This window comes from Pyrgilauda ruficollis, unplaced genomic scaffold (genome assembly GCF_017590135.1).
Source record: "Pyrgilauda ruficollis isolate IOZ18807 unplaced genomic scaffold, ASM1759013v1 scaffold29, whole genome shotgun sequence".
NCBI lineage: Eukaryota > Metazoa > Chordata > Aves > Passeriformes > Passeridae > Pyrgilauda > Pyrgilauda ruficollis.
The window spans coordinates 4,487,503-4,510,675 of record NW_024524266.1 but is presented as its reverse complement, the minus strand read 5'-3'; the positions used below and the strand labels follow the sequence as shown (position 1 = coordinate 4,510,675).

Sequence of the window (23,173 nt, the reverse complement as noted above, 5' to 3'; positions counted from 1 at the left end):
CATATTCAGGCAAGAAGAAATCAAAGCAGTAGAAAAGTCATCATTTTTGATACTTAATCAAGCAGCACAGAACAACTGTTGTGCCTAGCAGAACAAAGAATTCTTGTACCTGCAAAAAGAAAGAAAAAGAAATAATAGCAATACAGCCTCTTCCTGATTAAAAAAAAAGTCAATGTGGTGTCCTTGAGAATATAAAGTTAGTCCTCTGTAAAGGTCACAGGCCAGAAACTGTGGAAACAAAGGAGATCTGATGACATCAAACCCCTTGTCTGAGTTAGCACTGTATACTGAACACACCACTTTTTTTTTTTTTTTTCCCATTTTCTTCAGGAGTACTTGTTTGAAAAGCTTTTGTGTAAGCTGTGGCAGAGCTGTGGGAGCTGGAAAGAGCATCCCTCCACACCGCGGTGTTTCAGCACTCTGGCCACAGCTGGGCCTGAGTGCTGCCCTTTGGCTGCAAAGAGGGACATGCTGGCACCAGTGCCATGCCCCAAGGGGTTCCAGGACCACCTGGTGAGGACCAAAAATTTGGGATGTATAGATCCTGCCATGACATTGAAAGGCAGCTGCTCTCATGGAAGAATATATGTATTCAAATGAGAGGCATTTTTCTTCCTAAGGTTATGTAGTACATTCAGTGATAAATATTTGTCACGGGGCTTTGCCTCCTACAGAGAGTTTGCTGAGGACATAATTAAGATCATGAACACAAGGTGAAACATCAAAAATAGGACTTCAAGGAAAAAGTACATTTCCCAGGAGAGGCTTCTGGGTATTGTGGAGAATGAAATTTTGAATGAAACTGCAATGGAAAAATAAAAAAAAAGCCTAGGTTTTACAGTCAGAGAAATACACCATTTATCACAATATATTTTTAAAGGAAAGGCTTCAATAGCTCACAAGAACTGGGTCACAACCTTAATGCTGGCTGACTGAAACTACTGCATTACTATCATCACAGATCACTTTTGCCCCAAACAGGTTTTAATACATTGTAATGTGGGAATTAACTGCTGCTTTCTGATAAGGAGCAAGTCACCTTCTATTATCAGGCATCAAATCATTTTAGTATTTTGCTGATCTCTTCTTTTCATCTGCAATATGCCAAAGAAAATAGTTTGTCTGCCTGTAGAGTGGAAAGAAAATGTGCCTGAATAAGACAGAGATAAAAATGGATACAAAAATTAGCCCTCGAGGACAGTAGATTTCCCAAGACCTTGCTGAGAACTCAGAGATAGTTATATTTGGCTTTAAGTACTCAAGCCCAAGCTTATTTTCAGAAAATGATAAACCCTATTCAGAGACCTTAAAAGATGGAAAACATATTTAAAGGAAGACCAAATTTTATTTATTTGTGATTACTGTCACCAATGGAAGAATAGGTATGATAAATAAGTGAAAGACAAATTTGTAATATCATGTGAATTTGGAACTCAAATACCAAGTGTGGACCAAATATTTTCTTTTATCAATTGGAATATGATCATAAGGGTGCCCCTATATGAGGGGTTGAAGGATTTATGGGTTATTAATTCAGCTTGCACACACACACACACACACATATATATATATATATATACACAAACGCACATATATATATATATATATACATATATATATGGAGACTTATGGCACATACTCAAGCACACAGCTGGTACCACCAGCCTTGGTGCCTCATTTTAATACGGACACATATGTCCATATTAAATATGGTGTGGGGAGCATCATTTTAATACGGACACAGCGTCTTCTACTACCATAGCTCTGTGCATTTTTATGGCACATTCAAAGTTAGACTTGGCAAGCTGTCAGTTTTTTCATATTTGCCATGGTTGTTGACAGAGATCTGTTGCAAGTCTGCTCTTAACCTATCTATCAATTACCAAATGACTGTCACAGGAGGACCTCTCCACTATTATCTCTCTGTTTTCAATTACTCAGTGCTATGTCCTATTAATGGATAACACTTAGTAAAAAGGACAGGAAAGTGTGCATTTAGTAGTTGTGATTGACAGACCTGATAGGTAAATTCTTTGCTGCGTAAGACAAAAGCTCAAGCTGAAGGTCTAGAAAATTATCTCCCATAGAAAATGCCTACAGTTCTACCCACGTGTAGATGAGGACGGCAACATGTCCTTCATGCTGTGTGATAAGGACAGAGAAGGTGTGTCTTGCCTTCCCTCTCTTGGCATGTTTTCTTGACTGAAATTCTCTTTTACTGCAATATGTATTTGAAGACTGGTCCTCCACCAACACAACAAAACCTTCTGAAGGCTTGTACCACAAATTCAAGTCAGACACTCACACTCAGCTGGTTCAGTCTCTGAAAGGGAATTGCAGCTTATTTATCCCAAATGCACCTTCAATGGACTCCCTCCTGACTCATAGTCACAGTAGCAAGACTGAAAGAGAGATGAGCAGCAGAGCTGGAGCCATGGCTTCCAGAGAAGGTTGTCCCACGACAGCTGGTTAGGAACAGCATGCAGGGATCTGGTGTGGTTGTCCACTGCTTGGTGTATGACCCTGAGGATTTCGTAGAAACGGCTCTCAGTTTTTGGAGTCAGTGGGACTTTCTCTTCAGGGTCTCTGGACAGATCGAAGAGAAGTGGAGGATCATGTCGTGTAATGAATCCTCCATGGCAGAAGCAGACGTGTGAATCATAGCAACCATTGGAGTCCTCAGGACTGAAGTTTGGAGTGAAGAAGAAGACTTTCCAGACAGATTCACCTGCAATTTAGAGGTACAAAACAGCTGGTGATAAAGGGATAAAATAACAAAATGGAAGTTCTCTGGTCTTAGGAAATTCCACCAACATGGGAAGTCAGTCTTTTGGTAAAAAAACAGTACAGACACTCTGTAACAGAAATTGCAGCATACTGAAAGGCTAAAACAGGATTAAGCAAAGCAAAAATAAGCAAAACATCATGATTTTCATGCTACACATATTTATGAAGCAACTATGATAATTTAATTCCCTTGGAAGAATTCTGATTAACCAAATTATAGAATACTTTAAATAACATTGTGTTTTATATAAACACTGCTAAGAAGATTTGTAAAAATATATACTAAGTTTTCTTCAAGGCTTAATAAAATGTATTTTTGCCTCTTGACTATACTTACCCACTGCTGGGCCCTATCTGCTTCTCATTTTGTTTATCTAATTAATTTCATTGTTACCTTTTCCCTCTCTTCCTCTCTTTGTTGTATTAACCCATTGTCCTCTGCCCCATGCTTTCATTGCAAACACTTGGATACTCATTTTATTAAATGGGGTGACATGAAAAGGCATAATGGATGCTAAATTCCTATGATTTTTCCAAATATAAATTATGAATAACAGTTGCAGTAGCACAACTCTTAGGTGACATTCTGCTTTGCAAAATGAGGACCAAAGTGCTTCATTTATAGCCTGGTCATTCTTAGTTTAATTTTCTGGGTACAGAAAATGGAACTGTCCATCCTCATGTAACTTCAGTTGGTACTTTCACTGTTTGAAAATCCTATTTATTTCTTGGAATAAGAATAGGCAAATATCAGTTGGTTTTTTCAAGAAGCGCCCTCAAAGAGGTCAGTGGAGGATCAGAAAACACTTAACAAGAAAGCTGTGAACAAAAAAGTTGTTACTATTTCCCTCAAGTATCACAGAACAAATAGGAAAAGCAGAAACAGACAGAACAAAACTTCCAGGGAAGCACACCATCCTCCTACACCAATGAAGTATATAGATCTTCGGAAATGGAACAAAGAATAATTAATTAGAGGAAGAAAAATCTGTATTTTATTCTTAAAAAGCAGGTTACTAAACAACTGAGATCTCTAATGTCAGATTAACTGCCCAGTTGACACTATATAAACATTGGAAAACTGTAGTCATCAGTAATTTACATTTCTCAGCACCTTATCGTGATTTTTTTTTATCACCTCAAGTTTTTAAATACTGGGTGAAAAATCCCTTTTTGGTATTTTGTTGAATTTTGTTAAGGTCACCTAGTTAACCTAGTAACAGACTTTCAAAGATTTATGTGTGCTACAGTAGTTAATATTTATTAATCAATTCATCAGTACAATAGAGTGGAAGGCACTAGAGAATGCGGGATGGGTAGAGCAGAGATAAACTGGTATGTGCCATACTGTAACTACATCACACTCAGCTTTTAAAGAATCAAAACAGGCTTAAAGAGAAATGTTTCAGCAGACTAAAGGGTCACAGGCTGCAGTTCTAGACTATAGCATGGATTTAAAGGACAGTATGTGACCTTAAGATTCTTTACAGCTTCTTCTACTACGCAGCATTTTTCACATTAGAAGTGATTTTTCCTTTAGGAACCAATTCAATGACAGAGCCTGGGGACTACCAGTTCACTTTGTCTTCACTTAAATCGGGGTCGGATAGGTGATGGCTGTTTTACACATTAGACTGGGAGAACCCTCTAAATGCTTCTTGGAAGTCAGCAAAGGGGAAGGACTTTTAAAGGCTGAGTGACTTGCTGGCACAGACAATGGAATGTGGTAGCTTTTAAAAGGCTCTGGCTGTGACAGCCGCAATGGCACAGTCTTACTGGGAAAAAAATGAAAGGAAATTTAAAGGAAGGCAAAGCAAGATAAGGCCAGGTAGCATAAGATGGCATTCCTTCATCTATCTCCACTAACATTTTGAAAGGTTGGTCTGGTACTTGAGTCTCTTGTTTTCTTAGAATTAAAATAAACAAAATCAAATACTGGCACTTAAATTTCTTTGAACTTATGCACAAAACATTTCCAAGAAATATACCTCTTGTTTGCCAAGATTAGAATTTTTATTCTGGGAAGGCATGTAATTCTGTACTAAGCATTGGTTCAGCCTCCTCAGACACGTTTAACTGGCAAGATGGATGATAAAAAACATAACAAGCCAAAGTGCTTGATTAATCAGTGCACTGTGTGCCATTGTTGAACATGCAACACTTGCCACACCTGAGAATTTGATTCACAACACTATAACAACTTGACCGAAGATCAGCAGAAAAAAATTATACGGCTACCAAAATGTCAGTTAAAAGAAATTCCAATAAGGCCATGCACATGAGAACATTGGTCTTTCACGGTACATCTGTGCTGAATCACATTGAAAAGAACATTTTCAGCCACTTTTTTTGGTGTTGGGCATTGTAGCACCAGGTCTGCTGAAGGGCTTACAGACTGCAATACAAAATTGGGAATTCAGAATTAATGGAAGTCAGTACAAGCAGCCCATGTAGGTAAGAAATGGGGAAAGAAAGAAATAAGGAAGTTGCACCATGATTTTTTTCACACACAAAATAAAGACTTGTTGAGGTTTTGTTATATGCAGAGCATACAGCATGTTTCAAAATCATGTGTGGGTTTGGGGATAAGGCATGCGTGACATCATCTCGCGTCTGAGTGCCACTGCTAGTGCTCTGAAGAGCTGATGGTACTTTATCAGATAAGCAGCTATAGAATGTCATGAAACACTGAGCTCTGGGAGTGCAAAGCCTGTTCCTGTGCAATGTTTATCTGTTTCACTGTAGCAGTGTTTCTGGAACTGCATGTTGTGCTGGAGAAGCAGCAGCAGACTTTAAACACCTCTTTTCTAAGCACTGTAAAAACTAAAGCCTTTCTGTCAGCGGCTGTGGCTGAGGAGCAGCCAGTGCAGTATACCAGGAGACATTAAGAACTGTCAGACTGCTAATCAGTAAAGCTGATGAACTCTATAAGGCATGATATTAAAAAGAGAGAGCTCTCTCCCAGTCTCTCAGCTGACATAAAATCTCATTCTGTCAGAAGGTTAACTATAAGGATCAAATTAATCTCCCAGTAATTAACAGTACCTGTGTTCTCCAAAGCATCTGGATAGTAAACCCTTGTTATATAAAAAGATAACTGTATGTCTCTTCCACAGTGAAGTTAGTAGTAAAATTGTCAGGGCTTCCCCAAAGCCAAGTATATCAAGACCCTTCTGAAACAGCAGGCAGGCTCTAAGCCTGCAGTGCCCTTAAAGGTCCTGTCCCAGTGCTTCACAAATAATTTCAGTCCTATTTTCCTGCAATTCTCCAATTCTCTGAGTTGTCCAGTAAGTTTGATCTCAGAATACCTCTTTCCTTTACATGTTAAGAAAAACAAAATTTAAAGAAGTTGTACTTCTAAATAAGATCGGTTTCAAATTCAAATTAATAGGTTAAAGATAGGTTGCTATTATTCCAAGCAAATCTGCTATGAACACAGTTGTTTAGTGTTCAATCTCCCTAGAAGACTCCTTTTATTCCCCTTTACCCAGTCATTTATCCTCTCATACAGACAATAGTTGCTCCAACAGATCGGTGGAGGTCTTGAAATTAAATAAAAGTCTCTCAGTAAGATATATTAATATATTCAAGATGAAGTGACACACTGGATAGGGATGTCATTTCTGTTTTAGAAACACCCTTCTTAATCACTGATGGCAAATGGGTGTTTTCTGATAAGCAGTTCTTGATGTGAAGAGAAGCTATTGTTGTGTTATTGCCTGGACTTCATTTTCACTGAATTTAATCTCTGACAGTAGCTTTATAGGTTTGCAGCTACTGTCATTTCCTTTGCTTATATTATTGTGTTGCTTCTTTCTGTAGAAGAACAAGTTAAACAGGGTTGTTTTCCACTGTACATTGGGGAGCTAATCCTGCTTGAACTCTGCTGTCTCTAAGGGGAGCCATTTGGGTGTAGCAGACCAACATAAACTGAGACAGACTTTTCTGTGTCTCAGGTGTGCTCTGTAGTCATTGTCAACTCCCACACTCTAACTCATGCTTTTCAACATTTCTAGACAGTAGCAGATAAAAACTGCAACTCACTTGAAAATTACTTTCTTCAGATAACTCTTGTTATTAGACTGAATCCTTTCTTCCTGCTTCTTCCAGGTTCATTCAGAATTTTTAGGCTCTCTGCTAATCTTATTCATAGCAGATATCACATATATTCAGCTCTTCAATAATTTAACAATGTAGAAAAGGCTTCAGTTGTGAAATTCTTGTAGAACTATATATATATCTATATAGCAAAGACAATACTGTTTGGTTACTATAATGAAATGATACATATTATTTTTATGACTACGTGCATTCCTAAAACAGCTAATAAAAATACACCATTTGAATTTAAAAATTTGTAACTTTATTGTTCTTACAATGAAAATTACTTTTTTAATTTTTTTTTTTTTTTTTTTAGATATCTGTTTTAAGTGTCTGGGTATCTTCTGGTGTTATATTGTTACACCAGTCAAAAGACAGCACATTATGTCCCAGTGTAGATGGAGAATAACTGAGTGATATTCAAAGATACAATACTGGTTAACAACAATTACTTGTTGCTAGAAGAGACTTGCATAAAGAACTGTGCAGAACTTAAGAGTATTTGAGTGAACCCTACGAAAAAACCAGCAGTAGCAGTGATTTTAAAATATTTAGAATAAATCCTACAGTGTTAAGTATCCATTAAACCAGAATGGATTGCACATTCCTGACTATCCAATAATCTTACTGAACAACTGCTGCAGGAAAAATACAAGACACACTGAAAGAATGCCCAGACTGCTGAAGACAGAAATCTCATGACAGAGCTCATTATCTGGAGTAAGTGCTGTGGTATGAGAAACTTCCACTGAATTCTGTTCAAAAGTCAAGATTATCTGTTGAATTGTAGTAGATGAAAAAGAATTATTTTCCTGAATTCTTCATCATCACCTTCAAAAAGAAATGATTGATCATTTGCAGTGTTTTCTTGTTGAAGAACATCCTAAAAGGGAAGAATCTGTGAGTATAGAAATTATGGTGCTAAAGTAGGAAGTGCTATAATGCAATGTTATGCTTCATATTGAGATGTCTTAGGTGATAGCAACATGGAAGAATACATACTGCTCTGGAAGAAAAATTCCATCTGTAGTAATTTCATGGAAATAATCCAGACACCTGCTAAAGATTTGTTTGAAGAATATTTACTTGCTGAATGGTCTATGTAATTTTCAGTTCATCTAAGAAGCAGCTTATGGTATGCTGAAGACAGAAGATAATGTTGGCACACACACAAAAAAGAAACCTAAACCAAACCAAACGAAACCAGAAAAAAAAAACTCACCCAAAAAAACCTGATCATTTTCAATCTATATTAAAAGCCCTTGAAAACAGAAAAGCCTTATTTTATTGCTTATGAAAAAAATAGTCTTGATTTTCATGTAGTGGTTTTCCATGGAAGTAGTAAGAGATTAAGAACACCCTTTCAGTAATCAATTAATCAGTTAAGAACAAAGCAGAAACAAAGATGGCAAAACCCAAAGAGAAACCTATTCAGAATGGAGTTTTGTATTTGGATTATTTTTCCTGTCCTTCAGGAATGCATTTTACTAACTGAAAATAAATTTGGGACAATAATTTTCCTCTTTCATAAAGTGGATGCAATTTTTCTGAGTGAAAAGAACAGATCTGTAAGATTCAGACAGCAATTATTCTGATACTAATCACACATATGGGAGAAAGATGGCATTGAAGTCCTAAGCAATTTCTGCAAATATTTTTAGACAAGTTGGTGTCAGCCAAAACCAAACCTATCCGCAGGAATTTTTTTTATAAATTATTATTTCAGACAGTTTTCAAAATTTGGATGTCAAAAAATAAGCTGTTGACACATGGAATGCTCGTGAAGTACTCAAAATAATTAATATGAAAATTACTACCATACCTAATGTTTATGTTACCAGATATACATCTAAAACCAAAGAAATAATTGTTCAAAGTTACTTTAAAAATGAAAAATTGAAATTTTGCAACTGCAGTTGCCTGAAATTTTCTGCTGTGCCAAAGAACACTGAACAATAATTTTCTTTTCTTTAAGAAGTCAAAGAAAAAAGTGAATTACTCTTCCTTACAAGTGCCTTAGCTAGTTGAATTATTTTATTTTTTCTTTTATTTTATAAAGCTACTAGGTCACTTAGACAACCTTTTGAAAAAAAAAATTGAGAATTTATTCAGTTAAGCATAAATGACAACAGAGCAATGGAGTTTCTTTTATGAGACTAAAAAAAATTGAAGAAAACAAACATTTGCAAGTAATTTGGTGCAAAAAATATCAATACCAGGCAGTCCTAAAAATTAAAAAAAAACCCACAATGACTGAAATTTGGGTTTATTGTTAAGATGTATGTGCAGTTTAGCATCTGAAATACGAGACAGCAGTTTTTATCCCAGTGTTAGAAAATGCATGTATTTTCCAAAATATGAAACTAGTAAAAGATTACAAATTATGTTAAACTGTAAATTTGCAGTTTTCCTGATGCTGAGCAAACAATGCAAAAATCCTTCCAAATCCTGAATTAAAAACCTTTGCATGAAAAGGGCATAGCACAGGAGGTTCTCTTACAGATGATCAACAGGCACTCTGGTAAAAATTACAAATTTGCTCCTAAGAATATTTTTAGAAGTGTATTTTCTCTTTCACATTGACTTGTTTGAAGTAATGGTATTTCAGAGAAATCCAACAATTCTCCAGTTTGGACATTTATGTAAAAACCACAGGCAGCAAAAATATCTGAATTTCAAGAGTTTTAGTAAAGTAATGGGAATATTTTCTTGTTTTGGTTAAATACAAAGTTGGATGTAGAAAACTCCACCTGTTCTCCAGATGACAGCAAGTAATGGAAAAAGGAAAGAATCCTGACTCTCTCTTAAAATTTTCAGCTTAAAAATGTATGCATACTGTGCAGTGAAAAACACGCTTTACCCTTCAGAAGTGCAATGACCTGCTAGAATCTCCTTCCTCTGAGAATCAAGAACAGAGAAAGATGTCCTGTGGATGCAGATGAGAAAAATATGTTTTAACTGTTCCTTATAGAGGACATGGAAACACCAGCATCTTTTTCATAAAATGTTACTTAGGTCTGTCATTCAATTAATACAAAATAATTTTTGAATTTTCAGGGTTTGTTTGTTCGTTTGGTCTTTTTGGGATTTTATGGTGGATTTTTGGTATTTGGTTTTGGGAGGGTTGTTTTTTTGGGTTTCTTTTTTATTGTTTTGGTCTTTTTTGTTTGTTTGGATTTTGTTTTTGTTTTGTTTTTGTTTTTGGTTTTTTTGTGTTGCTGGTTTTTTGGTTTTTTTTAGTAAGGACTTGTTCATTGGATTTGTGTACAGGAAGTCTGGCTTGTGCCTTCCATGCTGCAGCCATATTCCTGCCCCTTAGCTTGCACTCTAAACCAGGATAAAGGGATGTGAAAATAAGACAAGAAGCAGAAGGGAAAAAAATTAAAAAAAGGTGTCCATTTCAGCTTAAATAGTTATGATAATAAGTTTGTTTTATGCTCTTGCCATGATTAGGAGTAGAGTTAGTGTTTTTTAAAGAATATTATTTAATTTATTTTCATTCCCTTTATTCATCTCTCTCTCTCTCTCTCTCTCTCTCTCTCTCTCTCTCTCTCTCTCTCTCTCTCTCTTTCTCCCAGAATAAGTAGGGGAATGCTGGTAGGGAATGGAGCACTGCAAATCCCAGGGTATAAATAGCTCTGCCTGAGCCTAACAATAACTCTGCTGCCACCGACACAGAGCAGAGCAAAGGCAAGAAAATACTTTAACAGTATTTGTCATGCTTGTCAGGGGGAACACTTTCCTACCTAAAAAATTGTGAGCAGAAATGTGTATCAGATTATTAGGTCAATTTTCTTGAGCTTGAGACAAACTGTTTCCTGGTGTCTCTTCATGCTAGAAATATTCTTCTCTCTTTTGACAGTCATGTTATTTCACACTTATCAAATAATATGTCCATAACTGTGTCACCCAAATTCAACTGCAGCTGCTCTGATATGAGGCTCAAGATAGCATATTAAAATTCTTAATGAGATAGTTTAGATAAATGACACTTGATGCTTGTTTTGCTTCCTCCAGTGCTGTGGTTGAAACACTGAACACAAAGAAGGGATTTGGGAGACAATTTGAGATTTTTGGAAGCTTTCCTTGATTGTGGTGCCTCCATGACGTGGGGAAGATCAGGTAGAGAGAGAGGAAAAAAAAATCAAAGGGGGCAAACATGGAGATAAGATGATGCTCATAAAGCAAGTTAGGAAGCAGGGAAACAAAATATCTTCAATAATCAAGTATATTAAAAGGTTGCAATGAACTACAGCAAGAAACAGTAGTAAGTGATTCAGATGTTTCAAGAAACCAAAAAGATCTTAAAAATAATCATCATCATCAACAACAAAAAAACCAATTCCAAACCCACTTCTAAAACAGGTTTCTCTAGAGAGAACACTGGAAGTCAAGGAACTTGTGAGACTGAAAAACAAAAGACAAATGACAGAAAACCCCTCACGAGTGTCAGAGTTCATTACAGCTTCTGCAGTTGCAGAAGGGAGGGTCACACAAGGGTTTGATCAATTAAGAGGATCAAAAGATGATTCACTATCAGTGAGACTAGAAATAAAAAGAGAAAGAAGAATAAACAGATAAGAAAAGCACAAAAACACTGTAAAAGCACACAGTTCAGAGGTGAGGAAGGGGCTGCTCTCTGTCCAACAAAAATGTGCTGTAAGTAGTGTGAAGACTCCTGAGTTATTACTGAAGGAAAAGTGAATCTTCTCCCATGACCTACATATTATGAATCAGATACTTGATGCTATTTAAGTCCTTCAGTGGAGAACAAACACTAATTCATATCACACTGACACTTCAATGTTTTTCATGAATGGTAGCACTCAAATCCAGAAAGGTGGCCTGCAGCATTTGTCTTCTACTAGTGAGGAAACCTCAAGAAACAACTTTGCTGTAAACTATAACATGCAAATGTCTAATATCAGTGAAAGATATTTCTATGTATCTATGGAAGCTTGTTACTTTTTGCTACAAGTCTTTGCATAATTTCTTTGATACATTACTTTGCTACTGTGTGTTGATATTAAGACAAAGTCTGGTGACCAGGAATGAGGTTTAAATGAGACTAATGAAGATTTTTTAAATGATTTTGTGGAGGGACACCTTCCACAATAAGAGCTGCCCCATCACCAACACCACCTGCAAGAAAAAGTAAAAAGATTCTCAGAGAGCTGATAGCTAACAAAGTAAATGACAATTTTAGTCTTGTGTTAAAAGGAAAATTGAACAAGCAAAGTGAGTGGTGCTTTGTTAATTAGATTTTAAAGATATTTATGACAGTGCCACTCAAGCCAGGATTTGCATTTTAATATCTTTCTGACCATTCTTGTCAGTTCTTTCATGACACTAATGAATGAATAAAATGCTGCTTTATGTTCCAAAACCAATTAACTCTTTGCATTTTATTGCACATTTTAATGGCTATCTTATTTATCTATATATGTAGACAGGCCCTTTTTTGAGTCTCTGCTGATTTAAAACAAAAAAAATTTACACTAAATAAATTCCCTGAGTCTAAAATTCCTAGTCAACTTCAAAAGACTCCTATAGTATTCTTCCTGTCACTTAGCACAATAATACTATTTTTCAGACTGTGAAAAAGGTAGCAAGGAATCTCCAGTTTTAAATTCATGCTACTAAAACAGGATTTATTGCTCATCACTTTGCTGCTACTTAGCATTCACTCTGACAATCTGGTCACCTCACCTAATTTTGGATCACTGCAACCAACGTGCAGGTCTTTATGTAAGCTAGTTACCAGCCTTTACTTATCTGCTTTGTAACTTTGTTAGAGGTGTTTAGGATGAGAAGAGTTATGCTTGTTTCTCTTTTGAGGAGAGCAACTCACACTCAGGTCAGCTCAGATGTAGGCATTGTCACGGTTTGATGCTGGCACAATGCCAGTGCCCCCATGAAAATATATTCTCCCTAGTGGCTGCTGTGAGATGTGACCAGGAATAGAGCAAAGCAGGCTCCAACTTAGGAATAAAGGGAAAAAAAAACCTTTATTAACTACAATATATATATAAAGGAACAGACACAGAACTCGGAATGAAAACCTTCTAAACCATTTCTCCTCCTTCCCCCAGTTTCCACCACAACATAAGACCTTAGATTTTCAATCCAATCACCACCCCTCAGATAATCAACTCTCAGTCCATCACCATGCCTCAGGTAATCAATTTCTCTTTTGAGGAGAGCAACTCACACTCAGGTCAGCTCAGATGTAGGCATTGTCACGGTTTGATGCTGGCACAATGCCAGTGCCCCCATGAAAATATATTCTCCCTAGTGGCTGCTGTGAGATGTGACCAGGAATAGAGCAAAGCAGGCTCCAACTTAGGAATAAAGGGAAAAAAAAACCTTTATTAACTACAATATATATATAAAGGAACAGACACAGAACTCGGAATGAAAACCTTCTAAACCATTTCTCCTCCTTCCCCCAGTTTCCACCACAACATAAGACCTTAGATTTTCAATCCAATCACCACCCCTCAGATAATCAACTCTCAGTCCATCACCATGCCTCAGGTAATCAACTTTCAGTTCATCAAGGAGAGAGGAGTCCCTCTTGTACCGTAGGCTTCCCCCGGAAACACAATTGAAACCTCTTGTGTTTCCACGTCACTCGCAGCACCGCCCGGAGAACATCTGCCTTCGTGACGTCTTCCTTCCATGTCCAGTGCTCTCACCACTGCAGATGGACCAGAACTGCTTCTAGGTTCCCCTTTTAAGGATGCTTTGCCCACTTCCAAAAAAGCAACAGTCTCTCACTTTTGGGACACCAGTCCCCCCAAATTCACCCCCGAGGGGCCGAGGGACCTCTAGAACAGAAATCTTCCTCTTCACTGAAGACAGAGGGTATCCCACACCCTCCTCCTCCGTCTCTGTTTATGCCACTGCTTTACATAGCATCACTGCACTCTCTTGGTTCCAAGCCATTGCCGTCTTCTTTCCATGTCCAGTGCTCTCACCACTGCAGATGGACCAGAACTGCTTCTAGGTTCCCCTTTTAAGGATGCTTTGCCCACTTCCAAAAAAGCAACAGTCTCTCACTTTTGGGACACCAGTCCCCCCAAATTCACCCCCGAGGGGCCGAGGGACCTCTAGAACAGAAATCTTCCTCTTCACTGAAGACAGAGGGTATCCCACACCCTCCTCCTCCGTCTCTGTTTATGCCACTGCTTTACATAGCATCACTGCACTCTCTTGGTTCCAAGCCATTGCCTCCCCCTAAATGCAGTCTCTGTGTCACAGGAAAAATGGGTATGTCCATGGCTATACAAGAAAAGAGTCCAGCCCAAGGCCACTCCACCGTCTCCTCCCACCTAGGATTCTTCTCAACTCCTTCTGCCATCTTCCACTTGCACAAACTTTCACCACACTTGCTCATTTCCTCCTGTTTCAGCTCTCTCTCTCTCTTCTCATCCAGATCCAGGAGGATCAGTATTTGTAAAGTTTCCATTATCCCAGAAAAGGGTTAAAAACTCTGCCCGCCCAGAACTCCCACAGCTGCTGGGCACCTTCTCACGCAGCACCCCCTCTTCTCTGGCCGTGCTACCAGCACATGAGATCAAATTTCAAGGTAGCACAGGCACAGGCGCTCTCTCTCTCTCTCTCTCCCAGGGGAGCTGCCCAATGCCTCTCAGGGCTCCTCCACCCTTCCATCCTGCAAGGCCTTCACCCCCCTCCTCTGCCCAAGGCTCCGGCTTACCTCACCCTGGCCACATGGCTTCTCCTCCCCCAGCCAGCCCCAGCTGGGCAGGGGAGTTCTGACCTCCTTCACTGACCAGAACCAAGAGAATTCCCCTAGGATTTCTCTGCTTTTTAACCCTCTGTGTTCTCAGAGGCGGTCCATGTCTTCAGTGGCCACACCAGGTGCCAATATTCAAATCTGACCACTTATTGGTTTTGACCACAACTTCCCGAAAAACTCACTTCCTTCTCAATCTAGGACAGGCATCTACAGCGTATACATGTACATGTTGTCATCAGCATCCTTAGAGTTTGCTAAAAAAACAAGGTGTTATGAGTCTTGAAAGTATCAAGCAGCCTCACTGGCCCTGCCCAGACCTCAGGTGGACCCTTATCTGTGCACCCTGCCTATGGACCTGGATTCCCATTTCAGCTCAGCCCAAGGCCATCAGTCCCTGCCTGAGTGGTGCAGCAGTGGCCAGTTCCTAGCCCTGTCTCTGGATGTCTCTAGGCTACAGCCTTCCTTCCAGCTCTGTCTGTGTTCTAATCTCTTCCTGCTCCTTTCTGCAGTCCCTGGGTAGACCTGGAACTGGACTCACCGCTTTGCCAGGACTGGGGCTACTGTGGAGTCTCTTACACGCACCCAGCTCTGCTCATTCTGCTGGAAGACATTGCTCTGTCAGTAAAGTCACAGTCAGTGCAGGGGTCACTCACAGTTCTGTTGGACTCACCTTCAGGATGAAGTGTCAACCTGCTTAGAAAGCTGAACTTGTCTCTCCAGTATTCTCTCATCTACCCTAAATTTTAGGGTCAAATATCTACAAGGTGTTGTTGCTTATGAAAATCCCACAGTGTTCATCCATAAGGTATTAAAAATTTCCTCCTCTCAAGTACATGTAAAACCAACAAATATCACTGACATGGCCAGAAAATAGAGGGGTTTGCCTTCCTTGTTCATATATGTTACTTCTGCATACTTTTTTAAAATGAGCCTTACTTATCCTTAATGATCATTCAATGAACTTTGAAACAGTCACTAACTACAGTACATCTACATCAACACTGCTTACGAGATGCTGTATCTTGCTCATATATATGTACAGTTTCTTCTGTTCCAGTTGTAGAAAATAAGAACAAAACCGCATTTCAGGTATTTCAAGTGAATTTTCTTTTTGTCATCTAATTCATCCCCCTGCCACTGCACAATTGTTCTCCACAATGTATTTTCTAAGAGCTCTCTTGATGTATGGTGTCTTCTGTTGTAACTTTTGTGCTACTATCATTCATTTCCTTTATTGCAGAAGACAAAGACATTTTATTGGCATGCTCCTTTCACTTGGTGTTTTATCTACTAACTTTTTCAAATACAAATCCTTCACAAACTTTTTCTGGAGCTTAAATAAGGATTTTGGTACAGATGACTGTCTCACAGTTCATTTGGTTTGCCCCATCCCTCAATTACCTGTTGCATTGTCTATTCTAAATTCCATTTCCACACCTTTTGTAGAGTTGTGGTGCACTGAAGTGAATGTTAAAATCCCTGTGAATTTACTGATGATTAATCTTGTTTGCCTTCAGTTCCACAAAGTATTCATATATTAGCTTAAAATAATAACTCCATGCTTAAATTTAGCAAAGTACAATGTATTCTATGACTGAAGCTGCTGTGTGATTAACTAATTGTTTAAGCAAGGATCTGCATATGCTGCTCAACTTCCATCAAATCTCCTACTTCAAACAAATTTATGAAAAATAATGAGTAATTTTTTTTTTTTTTTGCCATCTGTGCTATTGCTTAATAAAACAGTTAGTAAGAACTCTTTTATTTCTTTGCAACACTGATATATATTAATAGATATACTGTGAGGAATTTATTTAATGTTGTCTCAAGGCCTAAAGGAAGAAGCTACTCAAATCAAGTTTTACCAAGTTGTCCTGTTCATTGGACAACTCCGCCTTGTAGAAAAATCAGTGTTCAACATTCACATCTTACTTCCCTAAAGATTAAACTCCTGTCTGCTTAGCAACACCCTCTCCTCTAAACATACATTGCTCAGTTACTCAGCATCTCAGTGGTAACATCTTGTTGCCTTTTCTTCTTACGGCATATACGTGTATATGTGGCATACTACTTAATATATCCAGGCAAATCCAGGTGCTTTTGACCTGTGTGATGCGTGGACCTGGGTGCAGCATCTGAACAAAGCCCTTCCCTGCTCTTGGGCCTTCTGGAGAGATTCATCAGCATTGGATAGTCCTACACAATGCCCACAGTGCTCAGCTGAGATGTAGTCAGCTATGCAGTGAGTTCATCTCAAACTAGAAGAATGCAGCAATGGACCTTGGAAACTCCATCCACTGTCCTTCATTCTCTGTGCTATATTTTCTTACAGATTTTTGTGTAAAAAAGACAAAAGTGCTAGAACTTCAGACAGTGTCACGAAGGGCCAGGGGTTTTGAGGATACTTCAGTGTCAAAAGGAATACTGGTGGGGCTTTTTTTCCCTCCAGTTTCTGGAGCACAGTAGGTAGACCACTGCTGTGAATGAGGGGGTAGAAAACATGTTTGTTGCCTTTGGCTTGATCTTTTATTTTTTGCTAACTGTATAACTCAATGTAATAATTCTAACAAGCCTCAAAGTATCTTTCAAGAGGGCACTTACTTCATAATCTCAATCCAACACCTATTATTACTTCTTGGGGCACTATGAGGTTAAAGATATGTTAAGCAAGAGAATTACAAAGACAAGTTAAACAAAGAAAGCTTTATCCTTGAGCATAAAATACAACTATACAACATTTTTATTGGTCTAAGAGTAAGTTGCCATACATTATGGTTTTCTTTAGGGCTCTAACCTCTTATTTTAAGAAGTGATATAAATAAATAGAATATAAAACTGTTTGTAGTCTGAAGTCATTCAGTTACACATTGTACCTTCTCAGAACAACTGAAAGTGCTTTTGGCACTACATGACAGATATAAATTTTATATATGCCCTCACTCCTCACTGCAGCTAAGAGTGATGATATTGTGAAATAAAAACATCTGCATACTGGTAGTTGCTTCTGGACTGTTGAATCTTACATTAAATTTTTAATTCATAGTTCTGCAAACTCAGCCTCCATCTCTCAATTTTAGCTGGTTTCTTTGTAAAAATACTCCTTATAAAATCTGTTACAATATTAATGGCAACAGGAAAGACTAGGAAATGTTTTTCTATTTTATTCACTACAATGACCCCTTCTAAGCATTTTTATGTTCTTCACAAAGCAAATAACCTTACACATATTCCTCATCCATTGCAATGGAAAAGAAAATGGATTACATTAATTATTTTCTGCTGTAAACCAGGTTTAGTTTATCATTCACCAGTGCTTTGCAGTAATCTTTCCTTCATACTATAGTGCACTGCACTGACAGACATTTACCTCTATTTCATCTTGTGATTAATTAAAACACACTTTCTATAACATTTCCAAAGAAGTCTCTAACTAGCTGTCATTTACCCTGAACATGTCCAAGATTAAAGTCTCTCTTAAATTTTTACTGATACCCAGAGGGAATTCCTAACGGAGGTCTTGGCAGTTAGAATCTGAAGACAAAAAAAGAACCTGAAACTCAGTCAGGATTAGAGAACAGGAAATCTACCAACCAAAATGCACTCAAGGGATAGTCAGGCCAGGCAGATGGACCTGCTAAACAATTTACCTGTCATTCAGATCTTCACCCTCACTTTGAAAACTTTGCCTGTCCTGCTGAATCTCATAGATCTGTCTAGATTTAACTTCAGAACTCTGGATCACTTCTCACCTATCAAACATAAAAAGACCAAAACTTTAAGCATAGAAAAGGTCATCGGCTTCCACAGCTAGCTCTGCAAGAGCAGATCAAAATTTACAGGAGGATTGAGACACCCATATATGGACATATTACACAGCTGTACAGATGTCCAAGAATGCAGATAGTTTAAGCCTTCCTAAAGCTCCTCCTCTACATCCCTGAGACACAATGCATCCTCACACAGCTTTTGCAAGTATGTAGCAATGGAAATGCAAAGTCTAACAGTGCAGTGTGGCAAAAAAAAAAATAAAAATCTGAGGTCAATTTGGTCCGCAAAGAGAACAAATTGCATGAAATTAGTTAGAAAAGACCAAATATAATTATCACAGGAACTGTTCTTGTGTGTCCAGGCAGAGACTTCATTGACAGGCTCAGCCAAGCTCTAAGAGTCACATGTTAATGGGGTAGAAACCTGTTTCTGACTTCTCCATGCCATGGCAATAAAACAGATTTATCAAGCTTGACATGTAGACATTGTCCTTGTAATCACTTGCCAACATCTTTGAAAAATACCCACTAACGGAGTAATACTTTAAAACATTCTAATAATTTATACTTACTTTTCCTGATTAAGAGATAAAAATCTGTAACTTTTTCATATTTAAGTTGGGTTAAAGAGAGTAATGTTGATTTTTTCACATTTTCTATCTTCCAAGTACAAACACTTCCCATGGATTAAACTCTTTGAAAGACATGTACTCAAAAATATTTTCTGAAGTACAAGTGGCACATTTACTTTTTTTTAGTTCCACCTGCTGATTGCTAAAAATTCAATATATACTTCTCAGATCTTAGTTCAGGGTTATTATTTTGGTTTGACTTGGCTTGGTTAATTTTTTTCAAAAAATCAGTATGTCATCACAATTTAAAACTACTGGTAGATATTAAACACTTTTAATCTGGAGATCTCAAATATTTGGGCAATATAAAAGGGGGGGGGCAAATGAGGCCTTTGATAATTATCAGGAGGTACAGGCTTTGTATTATCTATTTAGTATCATGTTCTCAAATCCAGTTAAAGCATTTCTCAGCACCTTTTTCTTGATTATTACAGCCTCTCTGTAAATACCAGCATGGTTTTCTAAGCCAGCCTTCTGATGCCACAACACAATCCCGGTATTTGGTGCTACTCAGCATTCTTGAAATCACCAGAACCTCTAAATGACCCAACAGCTCCACTAGAGCAGAGCTGAATGAACTGAAGCATATGAGAAAACAACACGTATACTTGTACAATTTTTTGCAATTCCCAATTGCTCTGATTATGTTTCCATTGACCGTGAAACTGAACTGAGACATTTGTGTTCAGTACTTACTCTTGTGCTAAAATAAGCTCATTAATGAGCGTTGCATTATTTTCAGGAAAAACCTGAAAACTGTCAAAGTATAATATCCAATAGAATATAGTTGTAAAAAATTGGGTAATTTTTGCTAATTTTGAAAAATTCAAATATCATAATCCAAATATTTAAAGTATTGTAATTAACTTTTAATGGATTTAAATTTATTCTATTCCCTATTTAAAGTCACATAATGTATTTTCTGCCACTAAGGAATGCATCAGATTATTAATATCTTCCTTACTCAAAACATAAAATTAGATAATAAAATTAAAATAATGTATGAAATTCTAAAGTTTTCTTTCAAATTTTAATACTGACCATTGCAAACAGGGCTTTAAAAAATTTACATGTCTCTGTATTTGTTTTGAAAAAAAGTCAATTATATAAAAACTCAGTTTCAGCATGACATAATAGCTACATTTTTCTCTCTCACTTATTTTCTGATTTTACCTTTGGTCTTCTTATTCTGATCAGCTCTGTTAGGATAACAGCTTCCATATGCTATTTGGGATTTTTAGGAAATTTTCAACTCTAAGGCAAAACTTCCCTCTCACAGCATAATTCAAACATCTTTACTTCTGTGAAACATGCACTTGTCCTCATACTTTCACATCAGCTCCTGCCTTCACAGCATACACACAAATAGTCCTCACTGACGAAAATTATTTTGTCTGGAAAAAATGATAAGTTTTATTTAATCTCTGGCTTTCTTGTAAGTTGCTTTTTGAAAAGTGACCTGAATGTTCAAAAGCTCCAGTTGTTTCTGAATCATAAAGGTATGTGGTACTAGAGCCTCGGGCTACAGCTGAAAATTGGTTTTAGTAACAATTACATTGTTTTTCAGAGTCAAAAAATCATTGTCAACTAAAAATACTAAAAGCAATTTACCATTCAGTATTATAGAGCTATCAGTGTCATCCTCTCTGGGTGTCAGTCAAAATCTTAAACTTTTATATAACATTTATGAATCATAATTATGTTTGAGTATTAGACTTTGAGAAATCAGACACTAAAACTATGATCTCATATAGAGCACCTGATGCAGATATATATATTAATAAAAGAATTGTTTTAGCTTCTAATTTAGATATGCTGCATAAAACAGAGAAGGATATCCTACAGCACAGCAAACTCCATTTTTATATCAATGCCTTAAAACCCACAGTGTACCTACAGTAGACAGGAATTGAATTTTTCCGTAAAACAACAATGTCTGAGACAGAAAGGTAACAGCTGATTAAAAGCAAACAGCAATGTAGTTGCAATAAAATCCCATTTGCTAGACTGGGAAAATGTGAGAGATGAAGAAGTAGAAAAAGTGCATGAAAGTGCCCCCATGACCAGCTGTGGGATAAAGTGGACTTAGACCCTGATGGAACGAAAGGATTTGCAGTTCTAAGACAACGTGGTCATGAAGAACTAATGAACCTTAATTTTAATGTTTCCCAGAGCATCCTAGAATGCTCTAAAAGTGCATTCAAAAGAAATTCCAGAGTTTTGAGACACCATTTTCAGAGAATAAGTAATTCATCACTCAGGTAGTTTTATTTACTCACACTTTCTTGTCTAATATTTCAGTCTTATACTTTCATAATGGTAAAGCCAAAATCTTCATTAAACCATTTATACTATGTTATTGTCTCTATCTAATTAGATTTATGTTTATGTATGATGGTACTGTTTTAGCAGCTTCACCAAGTGATTAATTAACAATGCTGACTTTTGGAAGATAATAAAGTATTTGGAGCTTAGCATTGGATAGGAATGGGAGGGGCACTTTGTTAAAAAACCCACCAACCAACCAACCAACCAACCAACCAAAAAACCAACAAAAATAAAACAAAAAACAAACAAACACAAAACCAAACCCATGTGAATCACCTAAAACCTTCCAAAATTTCAGTTCTGTAGAGCTAGAGTAGAGAATTCAAAGTGGAATTATCAACAACACAGTAATCAAGATATTGGTTTTGAGTCCAGGTTATAAAGCTTTGTGGCTAAGCTGTTTTGCTGTTAAGAATATGAACTAATGCTAAGGTAACTATAAGCTTTTAGGACAGAGATACAGTCTGTATTTGTCACCAAACAGGACCATACAGAAAAATAAGACTTCCAGACTGAGTAACTGCCTGTAAATATCATATGGCATTGAAGACAGTCCAGATAATATAATTAAGTTAATCTTGAAGACTCTATGGAGCCTTGAAGACCCTACTCACCAAGCAAGTGAGATGACTGAGAATCTTGCTTCTGTGATATAATACCATTTAAAAATTAATGTTCAACAGACAGGTAACAGGTTGTACATGAAAAATTAGCACACACTTGGTAATGACAAAATTATCTTAGGGATGACTAATATTTCTTAATACTAAAAGGGTCACCCTTTCTTTATTGCATTAGTGCTAATTCTAAGTACTAAATTTTCATTATCTTTATTGAGGTTTTATAGTCTTGTTGACTTTTAATGTTGTGAATGAACCATGATTTCTAACTTCCTCCTTGTACTGTGAATGCTAGATACCTATTTTGCTTTAAAATGTCAGTCTTGAAGATCACTGAGTAATTGAGTCTCAGAAATGTTCACCTTAGAGTCCCACAACCATGAGACCATAAAATTTTCCTGAATAGGAGTGAACTGCATCTGAAGAATTATTTTCAATAAAATTGGGGTTAAAACTTTGAATAAATGTGAAAAATGTTACAATGTGCAGGAACCTATTCTACACTATTTCACTTAATTCGCTTTTCTACTAGGAGGTCATTGAAAGAACTATGATAAAAAACTACAAGGGAAATGTAGTCTCTTTCAGTTTCAAAAAGCTTTCATACAAATCCACTACAAAATTTCTGTACTAAGGATGACACAACAAATAACAAGTTATAGAAATGTGTTTGGTGCTTTGCTGTGGGTTTTTTCCCTCTTTTAAGTTTACTACAAATGCCTTAAGAAAAGATACTTGAAAAATTCAACGTGTTACATACCCTCTGATATTTTGAGACCACATAAAATGGTCTGAAAGCAACAAAAAGACCACTCTTTGTACTGAGATGTGATCTTTTCTCAGGCTGAGAACAGTTTCACTGATTACTGAGTAATTCTGCTTGTGTTTTCTGTCCAAAGTACTGATCAGAACTTAAATTTAGGAGCAATTACGTGGTACAGAGTGCACATCCACAGATTGCACGCTGGCCTCCACCATAGTATTGCCCAAGTCACCTAGCCTGCAAACATTCACTGTTTTCTTCTACATTTATTTCTCCTGCCTTTCATGGCAAGGTCTTTTTATGCCATACTGAGAAGTCACTTCACTATTGATAGTCAACTTTCTAGGGAATTTCTCTAATAAACATATGGTTTACTTTATTTTCTAGGAGTAATAATATGAGGTTAGAGGCTG

At 37.2% G+C, this 23,173-nt stretch overlaps 1 protein-coding gene across 1 annotated transcript in view; it reads right to left on the bottom strand.

Moving 5' to 3' along the window:
• Positions 1 to 2,345: 2,345 nt before the first annotated feature.
• The window catches only part of STS (steroid sulfatase), a 106,436-nt gene continuing 85,608 nt past the window's right edge, over positions 2,346 to 23,173 (bottom strand). The window contains exon 11 of the mRNA XM_041472348.1: positions 2,346 to 2,728. Within this exon, the coding sequence (XP_041328282.1) occupies positions 2,346 to 2,728 (383 nt within the window). The remainder of the gene's footprint in view (positions 2,729 to 23,173) is intronic.